We start from the raw sequence: 23,935 nt of genomic DNA, 5'->3' as shown, positions 1-23,935 counted from the left end.
TTTGGGTTGATTAGTGGTAGAGATAGGGGGCTATATTCCCATATATGGACTAATTATTATGTAAGCGGCAATTCGGAAGGGTAATTTTTATGAAAATTTCACTTGCAGCGAAATCGGTTTAGAGGTTTTGTTCCTTAGGCCAAACGCTGCATTTTCTCTAAAGGAATTGTTCTCAGGGCCAAAATCAAGGGCTCTATATAGCTTTCAAGCCTCTTGTACAAAACAAGCGGTGATTAGGTGAACTGCACCATAGAACACGCGTGAAGGTTATAACTCACCGGTGCAGTATGCGAGACTAAGAGCAATCTCCGTCTCGTAGTCTACAATCGCCGCTGTAGCACTCACTGACATGGGAGATGGCCGCCCACCGGGAAGAGTGATGAACAGGAGGCTCGTACATCTTTAAGTCCAGTCGCATGGCTGTGGATGTTTGCGCTAAGGATAGCACATCCTCCTATGGCAATCACCTGTGAAGCTGATACCATTGGTTTAGGCTCCCGTAAGTGAATGAATAGAACAGTGTGAGAACAGAACTCCAGTGTGCGCTCGTACGTGGTAGACTTTTGGACGTTGTCCATGCAAGGAGCCTGAGGTCAAGAAAGGTATTCTCATGAATTGTTGGCGTGCTCTTGAGTCAGTGTTGACGCTGGAAGCAAAGGTTCCGAAGCATACGAAGATCATTTTATCGTGAGAAGAAGGCTGATCGAAGTAACAGATGCTGCGGCGACTTCAAACGTGAGCGTGATGTCGATATTTTTGCTGACCGGCACTAGTGTTGACGCGGACGGGAGGAACGCGGTTAGCGTTCTGAAACTGCAGGGCATTATATGCAACCGATCTACTATGAATCATATGGAGTCAAAAAAAAATTAAGATTTTTGAACAAGAATGTGCTCGAGCGTGTTTTGGGCTTGTTGCAGATGCCTGCTGTCGGTGAGACGTTGTAACTGAGATGAGCTAAAACCCAAGGGTTCTATACACAAGAAATCACGTAAAGATTACTTTGATGCCCTGTTCGGCAGAGTATAGTTAACATAGGCTTGAAGGATTAATGTGCAATATCGGTGAGTCCGACATCATCCATTGTTTGTTGCAATTCATGGCGACTCCTTGCACGGATACAAAAGCCTACGAGTACAGCAACCAGCACCAAGCTAAGTGTAAAATGTATCTTCTGCGTTCCACGGGACAGGTCAATGTACGGTCAATGTTTATGTGAATGTCGCTGCTTGCTGCCGAGGAGGTGGGCTAGATGGGGCGTCTGCCCATGGTGAAAGTTCTTCGGCTTCAGGGGGAGGTTGGACTACTGTAGGGCTGTCAAAGCCTGATGTAGCCTGGTCAGTATCAGAAGCAGGTTCTAGCGGCGAGTCCAGTGATTTAAATGATTCCGTGTCCTCTAGAGATACCCCTCGCGACGATGGTTTAGGCGCGGGTTCCAGTGAGAAGTCTACTAAATGGTCTCGCGTCGGGGAAGGACTTCCAGGGGATTGAGCGATCTCGACTGTCACATCTGATGCCTGATCAAGGACGTGATCTTTCACAGCCTGCATTGAGTTTGTTCGAGAATGCAGGGGAGATTTCAAGGCAACGCGGGAAGAAGAGCGAGAGTGCCAGCCCACTGAAGGAAGATCTGTGCCGTCGGATAGAACTCCTGAAGAAGGTCCCGCCATGGTATTTTCAATAGCGGTCACGCTAGCACTACGAAGCTGACCATTCTCGTCCTCTATTAAACGGAGTGCTCTTCGAAGGGCATCCTTTTCCAGTCGTATTTCTTGAAGTTCTTCTTCGGTCTCTGCGCGCTTTATACGCTCAGTGGCGACCATCTTGTTAGCCTTCAAGGATATATTAGCAGTTAGTAACTGTAAAATTGAAATTGGTAAGGACATGTTTTTACCTCTTCAAAGAGTGCTTGAGATAAGGACTCGAGCTCGGCTTCAAGAGCTGATTTCTCATCTACGCTAGCTTTGTGGGCTTTACGCTCTTTCTCAAGTTGCTCTTGAAGATCTTCAAACTCCTTTTCTCTGGTGCTCGAAACCAGTGAAGGGAGCGAGGGTGATGTCAGGTGGGACGGGTGTGGAGGAAGAGGGGATTTGGAGCCTGACAAAAGGTTAGGGTGGCGACCAGAATTCTAACAGTGAACTCGCCTCCATTGAACCTGAACTTGAAAAAACGCCCTTCCGACGTTGACGGAGCAGGAGAAAGTACCGGTGAGGTTGTCCCTGGTTTCCCGTTGATGGGCACAGTGCTTGGAGGCTGAGGCGATTCACCGTTCTCGGTCGAAGTCGTCGAGCCGCAATCTAGGCTTCTGGTTCGTTCCTCTGAGTTACGCTGCTCCTGGTTTTGGGCCTCGCGTGCGCTCCATCTTCGCCAACCAACATCCTTCGCGCTTACAGGTTGTTCTCGCCGTAGTGCTTCTTCCAGCATCTCATTGTTGGATATTACTAGAGTGAGATTCGATTTGGCGACGCTCAGTGAGGCCTCGAGTTCAGCTTGTGTCTTGTAAGCTGTCTTGAGGAGCGAAGACTAACCAAGATGTGAGATCGAGGTGAGAGGTCTTGGCAAGGACAAAGGACAGACCAATTCTTCAACGCGTTTGATCACTCTATCCAAGGCATATCGTAGGTCCTCTTCTTGGCCTTGTGCTTGCGTCCGTCGTAAATCGCGCAGCTCATCGTCCACGGTTGCAAAGATGGGAAGCAGGGGAGACTTGGGTTCAATGGGAGATTGCTGGGAGGGTTTCAAGCGATTGACATTGGATGGGGGCATCTGTTTGTATTGTAAGGATACCCGGAGAGCGAATGAAGGAGGCCTGAAAGGAGTCTACGAAAGCCAATCGATGTCTGCGTACTGAGTACTGAGTATTGACACTCGTACACGGGGGTGGGGTAAGGGCGAGGCCGCCAGTCAGAGTCTGGTTTCCAAATGTGACGAAATGGCTTTGACTATTGTCGAAATATCCGAAATTTCAAGTGTCACACTGCGTTAATGTTGAAACGTTGACATACTGCAATACTTAAGCTCAGCTTATGGAACGCCCTTCCGCGCGCTCGATCAACTCCCGGCCGCGTTCCCGAATGATCCATCCTATCTTGCTCGCTACGACGGATTGTAATATCCATAACCATCCATAATCAAATCGAATCAAAAACGACGTCTCCATGTCTACTTTGGTGGCATCCTTGTCGACGTCACCCACGGCTCTAGCGTTAGCATAGCACATCGTATCTCCTGCAAACTCCTCATATGCACTGCCGGTCTCACCATGGTCTCGATGCACGGCTAATCACACTCACGACGTCTGGGAACGAACCCGCGCATACCCATTCTCCGACCGTGCGTGCTTGATCCGGACACGTTTGAGACTCAACCGACCCGGCCACCTCTTGCTCGTTACCCAGGCTGCGCCTCAAACGTCTCGTTATTCTTGTATCTTTCCCATCCCTGGGCGTCTTGAACAGCTGCTTTACCAAATCGTCTGCGACTCTCGCGTCTGAAATAGGGCCCACTACCACGGTAAACACCGGCATCCACGGGGAGCCCTTGCTTTTAAGTCCCTCGGTGATCAGCTCCCTGCCCTTACCTTGGAGTCACCCAAGAGTCTCTTCTTTAAAGCTCAATTCCGCTCGTCTCAGTATGCCTCCTCCGCCAAAGAAGCCTGACCCTCCCCATAAATTGAATATTGCGACCAACAGCATCCGCAACACGACTTTTGCCAGTGATAATGACAAGATATACTACGAGGTTGTCACTCGTTTCTGGCATCCGCGCCTCACCAAAGTCATCAAGCATGATTTTGAGATGCGCTGTGTGACGACTATAGCAGAAATCGAATGGTTACCGAAGCAAGAAATGAAGGTTCGCTTCAACCCAGACGGTCAAGAAGGGGAGTGGATGCCGGCGACTGAATTCATCAACTATGACCAGAAGAAGTGCGTGTAATTATTGTTTTAGTGAGATGCTCAAAGCTAATTCATGTAGCGGCGGGATGTTCACTGGTGGAGACGGAGTTGAGTACCGGTGGAGGATGGAAAAGCGGATGTTTCAGGTATGTAATCCTCGATCCTTCCTATGGCAAGCTTACTTAAGGGCATTCAAGCTCGTGAAGGAGAATGACGGGGACAAAACACCCATAGCAGAGTACCGTCCATATCAGCGTCACTTCTTCGTCTGGCGGATGTCTCAACGTGCCAGGATGGATGTCAAAAAGGAAGCGATGTCCTCGTTAGAAAAGATTATTGGTCAGTGATCTTTAGTAGAAATTGGGAAGATTTTCTAACGACACGACTTGTAGTGAGCTACTTGTTGGTGGAGAAACGTAGGAGACAAAACAGTCTTCCAATCAGAGCCCACCGCCCATAGGAGCAGCCTGGTTTAGTTGCTCGGTTTCCGACCCTAGTACATGACTTCAGAATGTTTATTGAATTCACAGCAGCGCGGCTCCAGCATATCTTATTTACTACACCTCCTACCCTTATGTTGACATGTCAAACCTTGGCCTACTAGACTCAATGACCATTCAACCTACCTTTGGTATCAGCCTATTGCAGCGTTGCGTGTCTGCGGAAGAGGTGTTCCGTAAGCTCGGGCCAGTGGCTAAATGGGCCGATGGTCCTTACATGGCAGAGCAATCAGTTTTGTATGAGCCCCTGACTGGTGGTGTAAGGTCTCCCAGTTGCTACCTATTCAATATTCAGCGCTCAGCTCGGGTCGACTCATGATGCATGATGCATGATGTCGGCCAGCCCAACCTCATAGCTGGAGGGGGGCATGTACGTCGACCCGCTCAATCCATTCATCGTAGTTCTCAGCGCAACTTCTCAGATGCCTTCGCAGAACAGTATTTCCCAGTCCTCAGCGCCATACCTGTGAGAAATGGCGTTAGAGGCTACATTTGCTGCTGCACCTGCTGACAGATCCCCTCATGGTGCCCACAAAACCAGTTATCTAACAGATAGACTCCCTAACTGGCACTCTCGAACTTGTCCAACACCAGATCCATGGCGGCCAACTTCTCTAGCGTCCCCATCCTCGACTTCTCTCTCGTCTCGGACCCGCTCACTAAGCCTGCATTCATCAAGCAGCTCCAGGACGCACTGATCAATGTCGGCTTCCTCTACCTCAAGAATCACCCTGTACCCCTGCGTGATGTGGATTCGCTGATCGAGTACATACCGCGTCTCTTTGACCTGCCTCAGGAAGCTAAGGACCGTATCGTCATGGCCAACTCGCCTCACTTCCTTGGGTACAACAAGCTCGGGATGGAGTTCACCAAAGGGGAGCAAGATTATCGAGAGCAGTTTGACTTTGCTACACCCCATGAGACCCAATGGAAGCCTGGTGCTCCGGAACACATCCGGTTGTGGGGCCCTGCTCAGGTACGCATATATCAACGATCTCCGGTTCTGGTGGAGACTCTGGACTAACTCCCCAGCACAGTGGCCTGATGAGAACCTTCTGCCAGGCTTCAAGGCCACCATGGAACGCTACCTGCTTGAAGTACAAGAGCTCAGCTACAAGTTCATCGCTCTAATTTCAGAAGCACTGGGTCTCCCCGCGAATGCGCTGAACAAGTTTTATGATCGCAATGAGCTCATGCAACATCGCGGAAAGGTGACGGTGTTGATGTCCTAGCTATGGCTGCGGCACCTGCTCATGCTGGTCTCCTAGGTGGTCAAGTACCCAGCCAACGATGAATCAAGCTCGGACCAAGGTGTTGGGCCCCACTATGATGCTGGCTTTCTAACCTTTGTGAGTCATGCGGAGGAACCATAAGTCGATGAACTGACACTTCGTACTGGCAGCTGCTACAAGCCTCGTCTCACCCCGGCTTGCAAGTTCAGAACTTGTCGGGACAGTGGATCGATGCGCCTCCCATCCCAGGCACATTCGTGGTGAACTTTGGCAAAGGTTGGCACCGCTTCCCCTTTCCATTGCTCTGGTCTCACTCAGAAGACAAATAAACAAGCGATTGAATTTGTCACGCAAGGGCTCGTACGTGCCACGTCGCATCGCGTTTTGTCGCCCCCCGCTGGCTCCACTCCCCGTTACTCCGTCCCGTTCTTCCAGAACATCAGCTTGAACGCAAGGCTTGCTAACGAAGTAATGGACTGTACGGTCTATATTGCATCGTCACGAGAGAAGTTCTCCTCATACTTTGCTACTTAGTCCCCCCTGAGGTCCTTAGGCTCAAAGAGTTCCGTGGTGACCTAGTTAAGACAGACTGTAAGCATTGATTCTGCGATCCAGTGAGGTATCATGATATCACATATCCTTTTTCACCCACAGCTGTCAACTTTTCCGAGTTCGACCGCGAGCCGTCCGGAAAAGTGAACTTGATCGGACGCGTCAAGTGAGGTCTTCCATCGACTTATGAGATATACTGACTGAGCGGCGCTTTCGCAGGAGTCACCCTGACGTTGCAGAGCGTCACTACCCAGACCTGTTTAAGCAGTACTTCCCCAACGGTATTCCGAAGCAAGTCTCTGCTTACTGAGCCTGGAGCACCCAGAGCCTGAGCTTGATACAACCTTGAATGAATTGCTGTCCAATCGCAACTTAGAAGGCTTAATGGAATATGTAATATTTCAGATTATGTAGAAATCCGTGTAATTTAGCGCGATGTATTCGTAGTATGTCAATGTATCAACTGGATAGGTCTGTATATTCGCCTTGTGCTTCAAAGCTTGGTTGGTGTATCATTTTAATGTCCTGGGGGGCGTGTGGCTCCAAGGCGGACAGTACTACTGTGGGTTAGCTGTATCTAGAGTATGTATTCGGGGCCTGCCCCGTCTCTAGTTAATCCATGCATTGTTCAAGCTGACACGTGCCAGCAGACTAGTGTTTTCGCAGAACTTCGCAATTGTTATGTCTTACCTGGTAGGCGATTGAACATGAAGCTTTGAAGCACACATGTGCTAACAGCCCCTCGGGCTGGCGGGTTCCATAAATAAAGTGCTCAAGACGGCATCTTATTCAATAGCACTACTAGTCCGTTTACGCTCAACCTAAAACTACCAAAAAGAATGACACGGGGGTGCGAATGAGTGCTTGGAATTGCGGTTGTGACGTAGGATGGATGATGAATGATGATAAATTGGATGGAATGTTTTACTGCGATGAAGTTTTGACCGAGATAATGAAACGATGTACAGAAATCAAACAAACCAACACTTTTATATATATACAGGAGCAAATATGCAGGCTGGAAAGCAGGGCGCGATGGGAGATGACAACATCAGCAACGGCGTGTCTATGTGTGAGCCAGAGGCAAACTATGCCGTCTAGACAAGTCTCCGGCGCTGCGTGGGGTCGAAATGCAGTAGGAAAGCGTACAGATGAGCGAGATAGAGTTGAAGCATATAATACACGAGGTCAGATCCGCCCGCGTGGCGACGAAGTAGTGCAGATGACGCTGCGGCAGCCACTGGTTGAAGAGAAGCCGGAGCAGGATTGTTGTCGCCATAAGCATCTGGGTTAACCACAGAGACATCACCGGATGGGCCGCCAGCTGAGACTGTGGTACTGAGTCAACTCGAAGGTGCTGCCGGGGAAATGGCCATCCAGGCAGAACCATCATGTGGAGGCGTGTTCTCCTCATCACTGTCTTCGTCAGTACTCGACTCGCCTTTGATCACTTCAGCGGGTTGAGTAACAGATGGAAGATGAGGTGCGATCTCATCGTCAGCAGGTTTGGCATCCTCAGACTTGTCCTTAACCTCGCTTGCTTTCTCAGCGCTAGACTTGTCCTTGTTCTCCTGCTCTTGCAGTTGCAGTTTCAACTTAGCTAGCTCAAGTTCTTTCTTTTCCGACTCAGCCTGCTCCTTCTCCTTCTCGAGGAGTTCTTTGCGCCGTTTCTCTCTCTAAAACAAACAATTAGAAAACGTTCACTAGGTAGTATATGGGCAGCCCAGGCCGTTCCGTACAGCTGATACTCACTTCGAGTTTTTCCTTGACTTCACGAGCCTCTCGCTCCTTCTTGAGGCGCTCCCGCATCTCACGCTCGCTGATGACCCAAGCGACAGCGTCATTGGCGGCGGCCTCGGGCCGTGCCTTATTCTTCAACAGGTCTAAAAGAGCGCGAGAGATGTGAGATTGTGTGTGTACAGAGTGCTGATCACGTACATCCTTGGAGAGCTGCAACACTGAACTCCTCATCTGGGATTGAATCGGCAAACTGCTTGGCAAGTTGCGCAAGCGTTCTGCCGTCCAGTGGCTTCGACGAGTGTTGACAAGCAGCAATATGCTCCTCAACGGGCGTCGAAAGATGCGCCCGGTTCTGCGCCGGAGATCCGCTAGCATTCGAATCCGTGTCACTGGCAGATGCGGTACTCTTCATGTTTGGTATTGACAAGGAAGACGTCGAAGATAGGAACGAAGGTGACGTCGACCAGAGAGTGGAGTTGACAGTCGATGCTGGTGACCGTGGCGATGGGGGCGTCGGAAGGTCGACGCCTTCAAGGTCACCTTCGATGACCTCGTCATCTTCATCCGTTGATGGGAAGAAGTTGCGGAAAAGAGATTCCGCTTGCCATCTGGAGGCATTCTTGAATTCGACCCACACGTCCATCCGTCCGGGACGAGACAACGCAGGGTCAAGGCGCTCGAGGTGGTTCGTTGTTCTGATGAAAAAGCTCAAGGCTATGTTCGAGGCCCGCAACCAAACATCACTTACGCAAACAAGATACGACCTTCTGCAGCCGCGACACCATCTAGCGCGTTGAGTAGACCGCTCAAGCTAAGAGTGTTTACATCGGACATGTTATTCTCTCTGTGACGGTGACGACGGCTGCTCGAGTTGGAGGAATCGGGTTGTGGTCCTTCTTCGTTATTGTTCGATGAGTCGGGGCTACCGCTAGAGCTCTTGTCACGCGTGACACTCCGAGTAAATGCGGCATCGAGATCCTCAAGAAGAACGATGCATCGAGCGGGGACTCGACCCATCAAAGTCGTCAACGTGCTGTCACTGATCCAAGATGAGGACAATGAGACAACATAAATATCAAGCATAAGCTCTCCGGCAATGGCATGGATAAGCGAGCTCTTCCCCGATCCAGGAACACCATGCAGAAGATAACCGCGGCGGAATGGAATTCCGCGATCCGCATACCACTGCAAACGTCAAGTCAGGGCAACTCCAAAAGACTGGGACAATCACTTTACCTTCTCAGACTTGAGGAAGTCCTTGGTATCGTTGAGGAGCATCTCCTTGACGCCAGGGTTGAGCACAATGGATGACATAGGTCGCTTGTGGCGCGAATCTGACCAACGCCAGCTTCCATGCGAGTCGGCAAAGTAAATTTGCACGCGATGGATGGCTTCGGCCTCGTACTCTTTCTTGGCTTGTAGAACAAGCTGCTTCAAGACGTCGTTGTTACGCGCGACAACGCTAAAGAAGGCGACATCAATTGTCAGCATTTTACCCCGCATTGGCAGAGCCGCGAGTGCGGGGTAGACTTGCCTTATAGAGAGCACTTCGCAAGAGCTGCCGTCGTTCTTGCGGGAACGGCGTACACGCAGCCAGTGGCCCTTGTAGTAAATGGTATGGGTCGAGTCAAATGTGGGCTGGAAGACAACCCGGGTCTTGACCTTGCCTGGAGGCGAATCTTCCTCCTCTTCCTCTTCGTCTCCAAAAGAGTTGTCTGCGGTGCGGGTTCCGGAGAAACCGGGGGTTGATGTCCGGGTGGTCGTTTCGAATTCCCGAGAACGCTGCCACTCCGGACGGCGAGAGAGCCAGAGCATGAGCCAGTCGTACGGATAATCCTCTTCCGAAAAATGGGCAGTGAGGAAAAATGCTAGAGGAGCCAAGCTTGGGTTAGGGGATTACACAGCAGGTCGATGGGCGCTACTTACAATTCACGAAATGGGACCTTTCCACGACGAGTTCATTAAAGCGTTGAGGAGAGAAAGGGTGCACGAACGACTTACCAGGCCGAGCTGGATACCCTCCGAGCCGTTTCGACGGTGCCACCGAGGACGACGAGCTTCATGCCATCAATGACTGAGGAACCTCCTCCGCCTCCGACGAGAGGCTGCACGAGCGACTTGAGAGCGTCCATGGCAGTGGGGATGGGGAGGATGTTGCGACCAATCCAATGTTGCGAGCACACCCGATAGTGTGTCTGGGCGAGGGTGGTGGGTGTGTGAGTGCAGAGTGTGCTAGCCGCTCTGGGGTGGGTTATAGTAGGCTGGCGTCAAGGCGCAATACAGCAAGTATGTAGAAGACGGTAAGATGACTGCTAAGGCTGTTCTTATGACTCGCACGGACCCGGGCGACAGCTGTCTAAGCACTTGCAACGAGGAGGAAGCAAGTCAAGACGCGTCAGCAGAAGCAACGCCCTATTAGTACTCTATCTCCGACCCCCCAGCCACACATGTACACAGCAGAGGGCGCTTCAGGGCAATGCAACCACCCTCGCTTCCGCCCTCCTTTATTCTCTAATGAAACACTCTGCGTTCCGTATACAATAGCACATACAGCAAACATTATGGAACAGTACAATTACCCCTCCTTAGCATATGCTTACAGGACAGCAAGGCACAGGCCCTCCACCGCGACATTTGCTTGCCAGATCCCCAGCTTCCGCACTACCCGCAGCACTAGCGGCGCAGGCAGAACTAGCGCCACTGACAGCGGTACAGCTACTATAAGACACAACGAGAATATTAACGTTATGCCCGGCTTAATAACCAAGAAGTAGAATAGCGCGGAATACGTCGTCGAGTCTGTAAACTGCGGATGGACAACGTGTAAGCCACGACAGCGATGTCAGTAGTCTAGAACTGGGACCGTTCGAAGAGACTGACCATCGAGTAGGCATTTTTGTAAAAGGACGGTTCGTGCTGTGGGGTATCGGCCCTTCCAGTCTCTTCATCCGGTCGGGTTGGCCGCATACGTCGAAAGATAGGGTAAGTTGGGTAAGGAGGCGCATGAGCGAGAGGCCCGTGGAATGCACGTTGCAACGCAAGCTAGTTTATGAGATTAGCGTGCGGGGACACCGAACGCACCCGATTGAACCTACCTCCGCCCTAGCAAACGCTCTGGCCCCCAAAAGATCAAAGAAGCAGAGAACGGCACCAATAGGGAGCGTGATAAGGAGCGTTGTGCCAGTCTGAATAACTTGTTCTGCAAACCCCGAACGTCATAGAGATAGAAAGTACCCACCAGGGTGAATACAAAAAGGTAAACCCAGGCAGCAAGAGCGAAGGGGAAATTGAGCACCATTAGATGAAGAAGGGCTGCATAATATGCCCTATGTGTCAAAGGTTTGAAATAACGCCTCCACGCTCGTCTGGATAGCAAAGGCCATTGTTGCCAACTCTGACTTTGGTTTGCGTGTTGCTCAATCTGCTGCTCTCCGGACCCGGGCCCATGGATATGCAATGCATCGTAGATGTCAACTTCATTGTCATCGTCTAGGTCAGGTTGGAACAAAGAGGCGACTGTTTGGGCAAGAGATGGGGCGCCAGAGCTCGATGTACTCGAGAAGGACTGCGAACGCGGACGCCTGGCGCATCTTGGAGGTCCATTCAGGAGAGGTGTCGCCTCCGTGGCATTGTTGGACAAATTTGAGGCATCTCCATACCGCAAGGTGTGACAGCTAGGCTCCTGGTCCGAGTCTCCAGACAGCAGTTGGCCTGGTGCTCGTAACCGCCGTATGTTTCGGTGGCTCACTCTGGACGAACGGACACGTCGGTTAGGAGAAGGATATGGCGGCGGGGGATCGCGAGGGTCTGGATTTTGTTCAAGGACTAAGAGTGTAGGAGGTTCATGAGCAAGATCCATTACGCGATTGTTGGCCCCCGGTGCAGACATCCTCCAGGTGCAAATGGGTGTTGGGTTATCGCTGTAAGCCAACCGAGGAGAGCAAGCATGATAGATGTTGCTGGGAAATGCTCTTCACAAGGGCACTATAGCCAAGTGGTTACGGCGACAGATTCGAATCATCCGATTATCTGTTCCTCTTTGAGGGCGCAGGTTCAAATCCTGCTGGTGTCGTCTTTTTGCTCACTTCGACGACTTGCCGACATCACCTCCGAAGCCTGATTCAAAGTTTATCCGGAGGTCAAAAATGATACATTCGCATTCCCACCCTTCGTCCATAGTTGTCCATCCGGGAAGATCTTTGTTCCATGGAGGGCGCTTTGGTGATTTACTGATATGTAGATGCTGATACGCTTCAGAAACAAATGGAGAACGTCTTCCCATCATCAATTTTTCTACTGACAAGGCACGGCGCATCATTCGCTCATATTACGCATCCTGTGCGGTTTCGTCATCGTTGCATGGGACGCGGATCGGTGTCACGTAGCGATCGATGTCAACATGGCCATAATGTGCTGTCCTGATTTATTTTTCTTGTCCTTGTTGTCTATGTATGTCTAGCTAAGGTCGGCGAACCTCGTCCACGTTCCTTACAGTAAATGTTTCAGATCTGAAGTGTTGATTCAGGCGTTGGTCAAGTGCACACGGCCCCGTTGGTTTCTGTGAATCTGATTGGCCTTGTGGTCGGCAGACCGGAGCGGCGGACGGGCCTGGTACCGAGAGATATGCGCCGGGACGTGGAAGAGTTTCTGTTTATGGCAGGTATGCACATGTGCCGAGCCGCGGCAAGAAGGGTTTTGTCTGCATGATGCGTCAAGATTGAATTTCCGCGTCGGAAGCCGTCAGGCCATCAGCCGGAGTGTGAACGTTGGGAGAGTTGTTGCTGGACTGGCCGCGGCAGAGCCCTCACTCTTTTCCCCAGCAGACCTGTTGACCCGACCCTCTCCCGTGAGCACGAGCGTCTACCTCGTCGCATCTCCCACCACACTAATTATTCCTCGATTGCCCCATTCCTTTCTCCCTCTTCCTCCTCCTCCCGTCGCTGACGCTGCACATCTTTTTCACCAACTCGGTCTTTCTCAAGTGCAAAAATGGGTTGCGTCCAGTCCACCGCCGTTGACTCTGAGGCCAAGGCCCGTGAGTACCCGTTGCCACCCCCCTCATCCCGCCGGTCCCCTCACCTATATTCGCTTTCTCCTTCAACCAGGCAACGACGAGATCGAAAACCAGCTCAAGAGGGACCGTATGATGGCCAAGAATGAGATCAAAATGCTTCTCCTCGGTGCCGGAGAGTCTGGCAAGGCAAGCTGACGTTGCACTTCCTTCCCGTCAAAACTCGTGCTCATGCGTCCTTCAGTCCACCGTTCTCAAGCAGATGAAGCTCATTCATCACGGCCCCTACATCGACTCGGAGCGGGACTCGTACAAGGAGATCATCTTCTCCAACACTATCCAGTCGATGCGGTACGTTCAGTTCTCTTCTATTTCCGGAATTTAAAAAGGTTCTGACAGGTGACTATAGAGCCATTCTCGAGGCTATGCCTCAATTGGATATCTCTTTGTCGCCACAAAACGACGCCCGGAGGGCTGTGGTCCTTTCAATGCCGGCTCAACTCGAGGGCGACGTCCTTCCCCGCGACGTCGCAGACGCCATTCGCGGTCTCTGGCGTGACGGTGGCGTCAAGGAAGCAGTTCGCCGTTCTCGCGAATTCCAGCTCAATGATTCCGCTGTCTACTATTTCAACGCAATTGACCGCATGTCGGGGCCCGGTTACCTCCCTACGGACCAGGATATCCTACGAAGCCGTGTTAAGACGACAGGTATCACAGAAACCACATTCAAAGTTGGGGAACTTGTCTACAAACTTTTCGATGTTGGTGGACAGCGTAGTGAGCGGAAGAAGTGGATCCACTGCTTTGAAAACGTCACCGCGCTTGTCTTCTTGGTCAGTTTGAGCGAGTACGACCAGATGCTGTATGAGGATGAGAGCGTGGTGAGTACGTCTTGTTCAAACTTGTGGACTCAGTGGTGACGAGTCCGCCAGAACCGTATGCAAGAAGCATTGACACTCTTCGACTCGATATGTAATTCACGATGGTTTGTCAAGACGTCGATTGTGAGTCAATGTTTTTGGCTGTTATGCGCCGCGAAACTGAATTCAGGCAAACAGATTCTGTTCTTGAACAAGATCGATTTGTTCGCAGAGAAACTGCCAAATTCACCTCTGGGAGACTACTTCCCAGATTACAGTGGTGGTGATAACTACGATGCTGCTTGTGACTACTTGCTTCATCGCTTCGTTGCGCTGAACCAGAATGCGGCGACAAAGCAAATTTACGCGCATTATACCTGTGCAACAGACACGCAACAGATTAGATGTGAGTTTTGAGCTTGACTACAGATTGTGTGAACGAGTGCTAATCACGGTAATTTCTCTCAGTCGTTCTGAGTGCGATTCAAGATATCCTCTTGCAGATCCACCTGCGCGAGTGTGGTCTGCTGTAAACTGACGCGTTCCAACTTTGCATCTCTCCCTGCATCTCTGCATCGCCGACCATGAATTTACACCGCATGCATCAGGCCTACCACTCATCTGCATCGGACGTTTCCGCGACATTCCTGGCTACTAATAGCCGTCCGCTCTTTTATTCATGACGAAGCTTATACGCTACACTTTATTCTGAACTTCAGGGATTTCTTGAATGCGCCCACTGACAGCCTTGTTTTTTTTGTTACGTAGTTGTTATTAGTTTTGTCCTACTACTTCTTTTCCCCTTTTTTCCGTTCAAGTTTGATAATGGGAGCGATCAAAATCTACTATACCCGTTTTACGATTTATCAATGTAATTGGATGTCCTGATAAATATGCCATCTAACGCTGCGAGCACCCTAACATGTATATCGCGCTCTGCACGGATGTCCATAAGTGTGACACTGGAATACCGACATCATTGTCAATGCTTTCCGTAGCCCTGTCAAAGATAGGATGGCCCTTATGGGAACCTTTTTCCTGTCTGTGTCCTTACGCCCAACCCTTTCGGTGCATGACTTATTACAAAAACAAGCTTTCAGTTACACGCCACCTTCGTGTGGAGAGTTTGACTTACTTCGCGAAGCGCTTGTGCCAAAAGTGTATGAGTGTATGAACAAACCAAAAGGGGTACTGGAAGGTATCTAGCCTAGCTGTCAGCTGCCAGTTTGGCTCGTCACATTCCCCGCACCCTAAGCGTGCGGCGTGAGCAAGTGGCAGTCTGTTTGATGTACCATATATCAAGGTTAGGGAAGTTAAAGAGAAGTGCGCGGATACTATGATACAATTGATTCGCAGCGAAAGCGATCACAAAGGGAATCACATAAACTAGACATCGAGACAGCATGGAAGAAAGTGGGCGAGAGAATTATCAACGAGCTACGATATCCGGGAGGTCGACTACGCGCCCTACGACGTTGTAACGTTTCCTGTGAATAACAAGAAAGAGGAACCGAGCGTGAGTGTAGTATCACACGGCGCAAGGGCAAGGAAAGTACTCACGAGAAGAAACTGTGCCAATCATCGAGAACTTTCTTCTCGTTATCTGGGAGGCCACTCCAGTCCGGGACAGCATCCTCTACCTTGAGACTGGACATGCCGAGGCCCTTGGATCCGTCTTTGCCGGCAAATATGTTGTAAGACTTGCCCGGACCATAGACGTCCGCTTTGCGGGTAACGTCAAATACATCCCCTGTTATAAGTGTTACTTGTGAGTGCCGGACGAGTATGAGAATCCGGTTGACGGCTGACCTTTGATGGAGACGTAGATTGGCTTGGATGGGTCAGAACCATCGTACTGCTGTAGCTGCTCTAGCGTGAATGGACCGTCCTTTGGTGGTTGGAGGTCATCGCGTGGCGGCTGCATAATGGTTGCGCGCTTTTCCTGAGGCTTTTCTGACTGAATGGTGGGCTGGGTAGCGGGCGCGTCCGCTGGAGGAGTGTTGTGCCTGCGGAAGAGGAAGAGGAGCGGAAGGGCGAGGGCAATGCCGTAGATCACCTTCGATAACATGGGTGGCACGTTATGGGTCGGGATTCCGGCGTTGTCCGCCCAGAAATTTGCCATATTCGAGCGCTGGCGGAGTCCCAACCCCCGGATCCGGTCTTCGCTAACGCCTGTCAATGTCCGTCCCTTGACCAGTGCGTAATGTTTCTTAGTCCGTGTGCTTCGTCCAGCTTATACAGGAGATGGACACAAAGACGATGTCGCGCTTCGTTCATGGTCAAAGCTGTGTGCATACAACCCTTCAGCTCTGGCATGGACCGTCAAAGCCCATTCCTGTGCCCTAGGCATATAAAAACGGCTGCTTGACGAGGAACACGGTCAGCGTCAGCACCAACGTCGTCAACATCCCGGCCATGTCTCCTGCTTTTCTCCCTCCCGTCTACGATCCTGAGCCGTACACCTTTACCGGCTTGCATCTTCAAGAGCTCCCTCATTTCTGTCAGCATTACCTCGCCGATGTCGCACAACTCCTACCGCCCCGCATGTTAGCCCCTGATGCAGTCAAGCATGAACGTCATCGACTAGTATTCTCTCTCTTTCGCAGCCTGGAAGGCACCAGCATCTCGCTCATTGAAAAGCGATACGATGCCGCGCGCGATCAAGAGCTTAACTTGCCGCCAACAGTCGCGGCAGAAAAGAATGCAACACGTCTACAGGAAATCGTGTGCATCTTGTTGCCCGAGCGCCAGCGTCTTCTCGACGAGTTCTTGCTCAAGTTTGATGCTCTTCTCTGGATTGACGTTGAATGTCGCAAAGATTGCGGAGCCAATGATTGGAAAACGTATCGTGACTCGCTGGTTTCACGCGTGCTCAAGATGGTGGACGAACGGCTCATCGAGCTCGACATTTCGGTGGGTAAGGTCATGGCGCAACAATGCGTCGAAGTGCCTGGCGGCACTAGGATGAGATGCGATCAGAGGACACCCATGCCTCCTGATGTACTCAGGTCGCCTGCCGTCTGTTCACCCATGATGGCTGACCGTCGAAAAGATTCTGGTTACAGAGCCAAGGTGTGGCTTGCCGCTTTCCGTTTCTCATACCGAACCGTAGCTGAGCTTCTGTCATTCTGCTTAGTGTCGCCGTACAGGATTCGACTATGATCAATCATGGCGCAACGCTCGTCCCTTAGTCTCTCCAGCATGACCAGAAATCTCTCAAACATATACACTCAGCCTGAAGCCACGACACCACGACGCCCTTGCCACTTGTCTTTTATTTAATCCGCGACGTTATTTCTACTTACCCCGCACAACATTCACTCATACGCCCCATATTTCTTGACCACTAGTACACATACCATGAACTGTACTCGCCCCTTTGGGCATCTCTGAAACTGTCTTTGTGATAGTAAGCTTCCTTTTCCTGCTTGGACCTTTCCTTTAATGCACGCAAACGCTCACTTGTTCGTGAATATTCGAAGTCTTCTTCACCTTCCTCGGGTTACGAGTTCCGTTGTTGACTGGTGCGAATGGTCAACGTCCACGAGCTCATGTCGATCACTCCGTCTTCGTGTCATAGGCAAAATGTTTTTTAGCTACTCTGATTAACGAACCAATTTAGCGAGTGACGCATGGCTTGAAACTCTTGGAAACAGTAGCTTTTCTAAGTCGATGCCTACTTAACATGCATTGAAAACGTGTTACTTTTCCGCGATCAAGACGGCGACGATGAGAAGAGAGCGGCTACAAATCGTTGTCTGACAGTGTATTATAATCTCTTGTTCCTGGATCCGAAGGTAGACAGGTGTATCCCGAAAGTTGTCTTTTACCACCTCCAACCCCGATTCGGTTTCGTGAGAACTTCTTGCCGTTCCGCACCGGTATGACACAAAACCCTCTTTTAGGGTTCATATCGATCGGTGTTTAAATTACTCACTTGCTTCCTCACCATTGTCCCCTGTGTCCTTCCTCGTCGTTTGCTGCCCTCCTCGACGCTGTCCAATGCATATTTTACCCTTGGTTGCCGCCGACGTCTCGTCCTCTGGTGATCACGAAGAAGAGTATGAGGTTGTTGTGCGACCGACACGGCGTTCAAATATATAGTCTAGTTTTGGAGGAGTATGGGACGCTCGTAACTTCCTCACGGCTCGAGCAGACGCTTCCATGACGCCAGAAGCGTATGCCGACTTTGGACTGGCGATATTGAAGAGTCGGAGACGCGGTTCACGTTGATGCTCGGTTGCGTAGATCAGAGGTTACCGAAAACGGGCTCCTCCGCACAAAGGTTCGCTTCGAACTACTACAACTCGATCTCCTCAGCCACGCACCACATCCCGTCAATGCTGCTAGCTCGTCTGCGTTTATCAATCTCTGAGTACTGGTGATTCATCCATGTCATTCCGCATGTCTTTAGTATACTACTACGTGTTGCTTCTCTTCACTGTACTGATGCAGTTGCAAACTCATACATTACCTTCTCATCGTAATAACCCCACGCATATGATTGCGGAGAATGGCATAGAAAGAAACACAGTCCCGGCATGTCTCACATACTATCAACATAATCTCTCCGTTAGCGATTTGGATCCAGGCTCGCCCAGAGGGCCTTGTTTTGATAAGACCGCATTGATATTGCGCCAGCGAGTTTGCGCTTCGGCTTCCTTATCCGTCCGATGCCATCATATAATTTTTGCAGGTTGGGAATGCGGCCAATGACACTCCAAATAACATACGCTATTGATAATTCTACTATGTAGTTTGAGACTGCCCAGCTGCTACTCTACTGCCAACCTTGGTAACCCAGTATAGTACATAGTGTCTATATATCCTTCTGACTTGGCACGGACGCACAAGTGGCGGCCAGTATTTACAGTGGTACATATCTACACGGCCTGTCATGGTTTCAAGCGTGGTTGCTTGCGTTGCATGTCTGAGTCGTTGCGCATGGTCCGACAACCCAATGACAGCACCCCCGTTCAGTCGATCAGCCAATCCAGATCTGCGGCGAGATTGATCGCCCTGATCTTCCACACGGGTTCTATCCCAGATCCCGCAAGATATCAGCGCATAAGCTACACAATCCCCTGGCGCCCGAGTCACTACTATGTAGTACATATGTATAAAAGCTCAACAGAGAACATCGATGTTTTAGCATGTGCATCTTGCAGTAATCACGCTAGAGACGCAAACCAGGGAAACATAAATTGACGCAAGTAGGATCGGGCATGGCGCGGTAAATGATACAGTAGCGATAAGTGAACAGTCAAAAGGGAAAATGAATGAAGGATAGGCGTCGACAGGGTGTCGCGTTAACGACTAAAGATGTCAGTGAAGGGATGGTATGAGGATTACATACAAGCCCCAGTGAACCTCCCAGGCGTCAGAGCAGAGGATAGCCACGATAGCGAGCAAAAGAACGAAGGAGAGGGAGGCGTGGGCAAAACCACATCGTACACTAGGATCAATGCTACATATGGCTGCGACAATGAGTGATAAGTAATGACATGGCATTCGTAAAGTAGAGATAAAACTGGGTTTGTGTCATGGCTTCGTTCTTGCCACTCTTCAAACAAAGAAATTTGGTTATCGAAGTGGTGGGGTATCGGGTATCGGTTTCACGTTCTGACGAAGAAAGGTATCGCAGCAATAGCCTACGCGCCCCGGATGTGCGGGGGAAGAGAATGATTTGGTGGGGCTGGCGGCTCAACACTAACCGAGACGCAGGCGTCAGTCAACCGTTGACGAAGTTCATCGCATTTGGCCTGCAAGGCTGCAAAAGACTCGGGATCAGTATGTTGTGAAGGAGAGGGGAGCATGAACTTACTGGGACAAGGCCATAATGCATTAAGAACGTCCAGCGGTACTAATGTATCTTTGGCAGTTTCCAGAGCGACTCCGAGAGAACGATTGTTTTCCCAAAGAGATATGCAACTGGCCACAATTGTCAGCCTATACGACCACTGGAGCAACGTATAACGTACATCGCAATCTGACTTGCAAACCATTTTACTTGGAATGGACGCCTCGTGAAGAGGTCTCCATCGGCATCGCCGAGGCGATGAATAGATACCCTCACGCGCTTGATGAAATCATCCTGATAGCGGACTGCGGATGGTCTTATCAGAAGCCATGTAGCAGCATATGGACTCAAACTTACGCCAGTCATGGATTTGCTCTGTCCCCAGCGAAGGCACTGTGCGGGGATCCACGGCGTGGGAACTGATATCAAATAAGATGAATGGATGATTCCTCCTGACTCGCCGGAAGAACGTACCTTCGCAGAATTTGGGTCAGAAGCAGTTGTGTACTAAGAAAAGCAAGCTCAGTGACTGTTCACGTTACCGTATGGAAGACTTACTTATAGATGTATTCCCTGCACATATAGATCAAAGCAGCATCAAGATTGCAGGTGTGGGAGTCTAGAGCGTCTTGGATGTTCTGCGTCTCTGTGAATGCCTCCAATGCAAGTTCGGCTGACTGAGCGCTGGGATATCCTCTGTACCGAAGGCGAATGCAAAAGTTCCAGAGGAGCATGCTGCGGCAGTACAGAGCCCAAATCGAATCTTTGGGCGATTGCATTCTGCGGTCCGGACCCCGCTCAGATACTTCGCCAGGGAAGAGAAGACGGAACTTTTTGGGGCATTAGTAACAGAAGTCAGGAAGACATAGAAGCCATGGAGTAGCCAACTTACGTTAGACGGATCAGTTAAAAACAAGTCAGCCGGCTCAATGCGGAAAGCCACGCAGTTCTGCGTATAAGTTGCAACGACGTTGAGAGCGCTCCAGCAAAGACGTCGGGCAGCCTCGCGATGCATCTCTTCTGGTGTCCAAGCAGGATCCCAGGGTGGGGTGTAGCTCCAGGCTGAAGAAAAGTGATCCGTAGCGAGGGAAGAGTTTGGCGGAAGTGGAATGCAAGCGCATTTGCGAGGTGGCGAACGGGCGTGGTGACTGTTCCGATGAGCAATAGGAACCGTGTTGGGCATGAAAGTCGAAACATCTGGCTCGTGAGAATCGAGGTATGTCAAGGACAGCGAACGAATAATATTATCCAGAAGCAATAAAGACGAGCGAGCGCGCTCGGGGGTGAACTGAGGGTGTGCAGACGTCTCAAAAACGGCCAGAATCTATCAGTGAGTGATTTCAGTCTGAGAAAATTGCAGCTATGAAAAGGGCAAGGACGTACAAGTGCGGCTTTAGCCAAAGTCATGTCAATCCACCCAGTATTCCAAGAGGACTCCAAAGAGGCCTGTGCAGCATCCCTCAGCCATATCGCGCGGTTCCTGCCAGCAGCTCCTAGCTCCATCTCGCTGGACTTCATCAACGTAGCGAGGGCCAAACCGGCAAGAACGAGAGAAGGCTGCATGAGAGACCGATCCTCCGGGTTGTAAAGGCTTCGAACAAAATCAGGTACGTTCACAAAGGAAAGCCAGTAGCCTGTGTTCGTGAAGCTGGTACCTTTCATGAGCTACTTCGTTGTGGGCATGCGCAAGGTGAAAACTTACAGCGAGGAAAGGTCATTGGCGATATCTTTCAAACTGTCACATGCATTCTTAGTGTACATTCTACATATACCCACTCACACCACTCACGATTGATCTCTAGTCGCCGAATAGCTATTGACCAAGTCATCCCACCAGATCTTGCGGTTGAATTGCACAGAGGGAGAGGATGATAAGCGCGGTTTGTCATGGAAAGATCGCTCATGCTAGAAGGGCGTATGTAAATCGGATCAATACTCCCTTGATCTCCATGATGAATATATTGCTCAGACGCACCACTGAATATCCATCCCCTGACAGACCACGGGGCTGAGCCGAAGGAGAGAATTCGCCATCCTGAGGCGACAAAGATGTTTGATGCAACCGTATCCGACCATCGTCGCTGAGGCTAGAAGTACGCAAAGGCGCAGGCTGCTCACTTGCGCTGCCTGCCTGCCCGGAAGTAGAGTTGTCCGATTCGCCCGGGCGAGAAGCTGTACGTTTCCGCTTGGAGGAAGGCTGAGGTGGTGCCGATCCGTCTGCAGGACGCTTCTTGCACGAGCGCTGGCGAGTGCCTGGCCGCTTATCAGGCCCTCGACGCCTTGGAGCAGCATCGTACTGGCACTCGTTGGATCGCCGAAGACAGTTGTGACAAGAGGGGCGCGTCGAATCACAGCGAATCTTTCTGGCGCGGCTGTAAGCGAGGTAAAACATTTGTTTGGCATCAATTATGATGAAATTCGCGAAAAAGAAGGCTTTAATCTCACCATTGACGACAAGCAATCACCTGATTTGAAATCTCTCGACGCGGTGGAGGGTCCTGTGTTGCCGCAGCAGTTTGCTGAGATTGCTGTTGCTGTTGAGAGGCAACTTCCCGCTTGACGGGAGGTGACCGTTGATTTGAGTCGGCAGCCAAGTTGGTTGGCTGACCGGCTGGGTATTCAGATTTGATATGCATATTAGAAGCAGCATTGCCGTTGGAAGAATAAGAGGACTGCTCGCGAATTCCGTCGCCCGAGAACCGCCTGTGAGATGGGGACTGATAATTGAGATTGACGGGACCACCCTGGGAGGGCGGGGGCGGAAGACGGGTATTTGGGAGGGTATGCGAGCTGGAGACATCGAGCTGGCTGCGCGGGGGGAGAGGAAACTCGTTGGGGTATGGGTGGTGGTGATGGGCACCACCGTGGAGATCGATGGGTGTCTCGAGGAGGTGGGGGGCTGGGTGGGGAAGGTTCATGCCATTGTAGTCAAACTGGGATGCGAGGATGCCTGCAGCGTTTTGGATGTTGAGGTGATCTGGATGGTACCGGACTTTATTATTATTGAGGAACATGTGAAATGGCGTCGAGGGCAAAAGAGAGCGAAGACGTACGGTTACTGTCCCCGTGCGGCTGTGGAAAGGGGGCGCCGAAGATGGGGGAGTGGAGGCCTGAGCCGTCCTCTGAGGAGTGTTGACTGTCTTCCAACATGATGGGCTGAGGAAAGGGAGTGTAGACGTCGCCGTTGGCAGAAGCGACCATGGAGGGAGGATGAGATCAGGAGAGCAAACGCTGTCAGTTGCCACCCCGGCTTGGGTTGTCCTGTCTGTCGGCGTTGGGATTTTGGGATTAATTCGACCCCGCCACGCGAGCGTCAGAAAAGAAATACCACTCTAGTGGCAATCGGCGCCGGGTGACGATTCAGAGAGTGGCACTCGCGAGTGACCCGTCCGCGTCCCATCCCCACGCCCGCTCCAAGTTAAAGGATCACTTTCTCCACCCCAAATATGGAACACCTACGCAAATGCAGCAGATCAGAAGATCACACAACTCACGACAAAATATTTCTCTGATTCCTTTGATTCTTTCTGCTTTCGCTCGATTCTCCCAATCAACACCCCCCGTCATCCCAATCTGCCCACCCTCACTCGCAATAGGCTGCATTTTGGCCAGGACCCGGCTCCTCTCCTCCCCGATTCCGCCATCCCTCCACCCGTCCTCCGGATCCCCCCTGCTCCTTCCGGCATCTTGCGCACCCACGGCATCGGGACCGTCCCTTCGCGTGCATGTGCCTGGTTGTCAGGCCTGTCCGCAAAACTCTAACTCGCCCTACTCAACCCTGGCGTCACACTCCCACACTTTTCGTGCCCTCCACCAGCCACTTGGCGGTCTGCTGCGGAATCCATCTCCTCTGACGCTTCTCCACATCAGAAACAACGACGCGACAGGCGCCCGTCCATTGATTTCACCAGGCTCCCCCTTGTTCCGTCTGCCCCGGATGACCGACCAGAAAAAACATCTGACAATGACAGCGACGCCATCCGTCCCTAGGCGAGTCCGCGCACATGCCCAATTATCCCTAAAGCATACATCCACTCATCTATATATTTCACCCCTTCTCTATCCTTCAGTTTCGTCATCGTCATCATCATTCCAATCCATCACCCAGGACACTGGCCTTTTTCCTTTTCGCTTTCTCGGTGCTCTCTACCCTCCGTCTTCCACATGCTATCCACTTAGTCAAGTCCTTGTAACTTTCCAATATCATCTGACCCTGCGTTCTATCACTCATCTCCTGGTCTCATTGTTCTCATGCACGGTTCATAACCTTCCAACACAAAGTTCGTATCAACGGTTTCGTACTAGCGTCCTTGAGCATGAGTAAGACCATAACGACATCAA

The 23,935-nt window shown here is 51.0% G+C and overlaps 9 protein-coding genes and 1 non-coding gene across 10 annotated transcripts; 5 read left to right on the top strand and 5 right to left on the bottom strand.

Annotated features, from left to right (window-relative positions):
* Positions 1 to 1,211: 1,211 nt before the first annotated feature.
* CONPUDRAFT_164114 (uncharacterized protein) lies at positions 1,212 to 2,902 on the bottom strand (the record flags this gene model as incomplete). Its single annotated transcript, XM_007768770.1, has 4 exons — positions 2,578 to 2,902; positions 2,145 to 2,523; positions 1,895 to 2,097; positions 1,212 to 1,832 (listed from the first exon to the last, which is right to left on the bottom strand). The coding sequence occupies exons 1-4, from the start codon at positions 2,764 to 2,766 to the stop codon at positions 1,212 to 1,214; spliced, it is 1,392 nt and encodes a 463-aa protein (XP_007766960.1). The 5' UTR covers positions 2,767 to 2,902.
* A 641-nt stretch (positions 2,903 to 3,543) lies between these two features.
* Positions 3,544 to 4,540, top strand: CONPUDRAFT_164113 (uncharacterized protein). The gene is made up of 4 exons (XM_007768769.1): positions 3,544 to 3,929; positions 3,979 to 4,045; positions 4,097 to 4,238; positions 4,292 to 4,540. Exons 1-4 carry the CDS (start codon positions 3,634 to 3,636, stop codon positions 4,357 to 4,359), a joined length of 573 nt encoding a protein of 190 aa, XP_007766959.1. The 5' UTR covers positions 3,544 to 3,633; the 3' UTR covers positions 4,360 to 4,540.
* A 386-nt stretch (positions 4,541 to 4,926) lies between these two features.
* CONPUDRAFT_81185 (Clavaminate synthase-like protein) lies at positions 4,927 to 6,649 on the top strand. Its single transcript, XM_007768349.1, has 8 exons — positions 4,927 to 5,375; positions 5,437 to 5,610; positions 5,668 to 5,748; positions 5,802 to 5,907; positions 5,966 to 6,109; positions 6,166 to 6,222; positions 6,286 to 6,349; positions 6,403 to 6,649. Exons 1-8 carry the CDS (start codon positions 4,998 to 5,000, stop codon positions 6,491 to 6,493), a joined length of 1,095 nt encoding a protein of 364 aa, XP_007766539.1. The 5' UTR covers positions 4,927 to 4,997; the 3' UTR covers positions 6,494 to 6,649.
* A 326-nt stretch (positions 6,650 to 6,975) lies between these two features.
* CONPUDRAFT_81184 (P-loop containing nucleoside triphosphate hydrolase protein) lies at positions 6,976 to 10,125 on the bottom strand. The gene is made up of 8 exons (XM_007768348.1): positions 9,925 to 10,125; positions 9,850 to 9,866; positions 9,458 to 9,791; positions 9,160 to 9,385; positions 8,672 to 9,108; positions 8,122 to 8,618; positions 7,936 to 8,066; positions 6,976 to 7,859 (listed from the first exon to the last, which is right to left on the bottom strand). The coding sequence occupies exons 1-8, from the start codon at positions 10,053 to 10,055 to the stop codon at positions 7,527 to 7,529; spliced, it is 2,106 nt and encodes a 701-aa protein (XP_007766538.1). The 5' UTR covers positions 10,056 to 10,125; the 3' UTR covers positions 6,976 to 7,526.
* A 394-nt stretch (positions 10,126 to 10,519) lies between these two features.
* CONPUDRAFT_136257 (uncharacterized protein) lies at positions 10,520 to 11,803 on the bottom strand (the record flags this gene model as incomplete). The annotated part of the gene is made up of 4 exons (XM_007768768.1): positions 11,162 to 11,803; positions 11,019 to 11,108; positions 10,804 to 10,965; positions 10,520 to 10,729 (listed from the first exon to the last, which is right to left on the bottom strand). Exons 1-4 carry the CDS (start codon positions 11,780 to 11,782, stop codon positions 10,520 to 10,522), a joined length of 1,083 nt encoding a protein of 360 aa, XP_007766958.1. The 5' UTR covers positions 11,783 to 11,803.
* A 100-nt stretch (positions 11,804 to 11,903) lies between these two features.
* Positions 11,904 to 11,995, top strand: CONPUDRAFT_t49. The gene has a single exon. It is a non-coding gene; the product is annotated as a tRNA-Ser (tRNA).
* Positions 11,996 to 12,817: 822 nt separating this feature from the next.
* Positions 12,818 to 14,711, top strand: CONPUDRAFT_81183 (G protein alpha-subunit). The gene is made up of 7 exons (XM_007768347.1): positions 12,818 to 12,958; positions 13,029 to 13,123; positions 13,179 to 13,285; positions 13,344 to 13,815; positions 13,867 to 13,938; positions 13,993 to 14,200; positions 14,263 to 14,711. The coding sequence occupies exons 1-7, from the start codon at positions 12,913 to 12,915 to the stop codon at positions 14,325 to 14,327; spliced, it is 1,065 nt and encodes a 354-aa protein (XP_007766537.1). The 5' UTR covers positions 12,818 to 12,912; the 3' UTR covers positions 14,328 to 14,711.
* Positions 14,712 to 15,223: 512 nt separating this feature from the next.
* On the bottom strand, positions 15,224 to 15,862 carry CONPUDRAFT_51718 (cytochrome b5; the record flags this gene model as incomplete). Its single annotated transcript, XM_007768112.1, has 3 exons — positions 15,224 to 15,281; positions 15,355 to 15,544; positions 15,604 to 15,862. 3 exons carry the CDS (start codon positions 15,860 to 15,862, stop codon positions 15,224 to 15,226), a joined length of 507 nt encoding a protein of 168 aa, XP_007766302.1.
* A 347-nt stretch (positions 15,863 to 16,209) lies between these two features.
* Positions 16,210 to 18,169, top strand: CONPUDRAFT_152147 (uncharacterized protein; the record flags this gene model as incomplete). The annotated part of the gene is made up of 3 exons (XM_007768767.1): positions 16,210 to 16,711; positions 17,951 to 17,972; positions 18,043 to 18,169. 3 exons carry the CDS (start codon positions 16,210 to 16,212, stop codon positions 18,167 to 18,169), a joined length of 651 nt encoding a protein of 216 aa, XP_007766957.1.
* Positions 18,170 to 18,992: 823 nt separating this feature from the next.
* On the bottom strand, positions 18,993 to 22,948 carry CONPUDRAFT_101711 (uncharacterized protein). Its single transcript, XM_007768766.1, has 13 exons — positions 22,648 to 22,948; positions 22,040 to 22,586; positions 21,570 to 21,966; positions 21,384 to 21,499; positions 21,297 to 21,329; positions 20,978 to 21,242; positions 20,487 to 20,918; positions 20,153 to 20,424; positions 20,069 to 20,101; positions 19,952 to 20,013; positions 19,776 to 19,899; positions 19,619 to 19,725; positions 18,993 to 19,564 (listed from the first exon to the last, which is right to left on the bottom strand). Exons 1-13 carry the CDS (start codon positions 22,793 to 22,795, stop codon positions 19,446 to 19,448), a joined length of 2,655 nt encoding a protein of 884 aa, XP_007766956.1. The 5' UTR covers positions 22,796 to 22,948; the 3' UTR covers positions 18,993 to 19,445.
* Between the last annotated feature and the right edge of the window lie 987 nt (positions 22,949 to 23,935).

Source organism: Coniophora puteana (genome assembly GCF_000271625.1).
Source record: "Coniophora puteana RWD-64-598 SS2 unplaced genomic scaffold CONPUscaffold_4, whole genome shotgun sequence".
Taxonomy (NCBI): Eukaryota; Fungi; Basidiomycota; class Agaricomycetes; order Boletales; family Coniophoraceae; genus Coniophora; species Coniophora puteana.
This window is presented reverse-complemented; position numbering and strand designations above follow the sequence as displayed.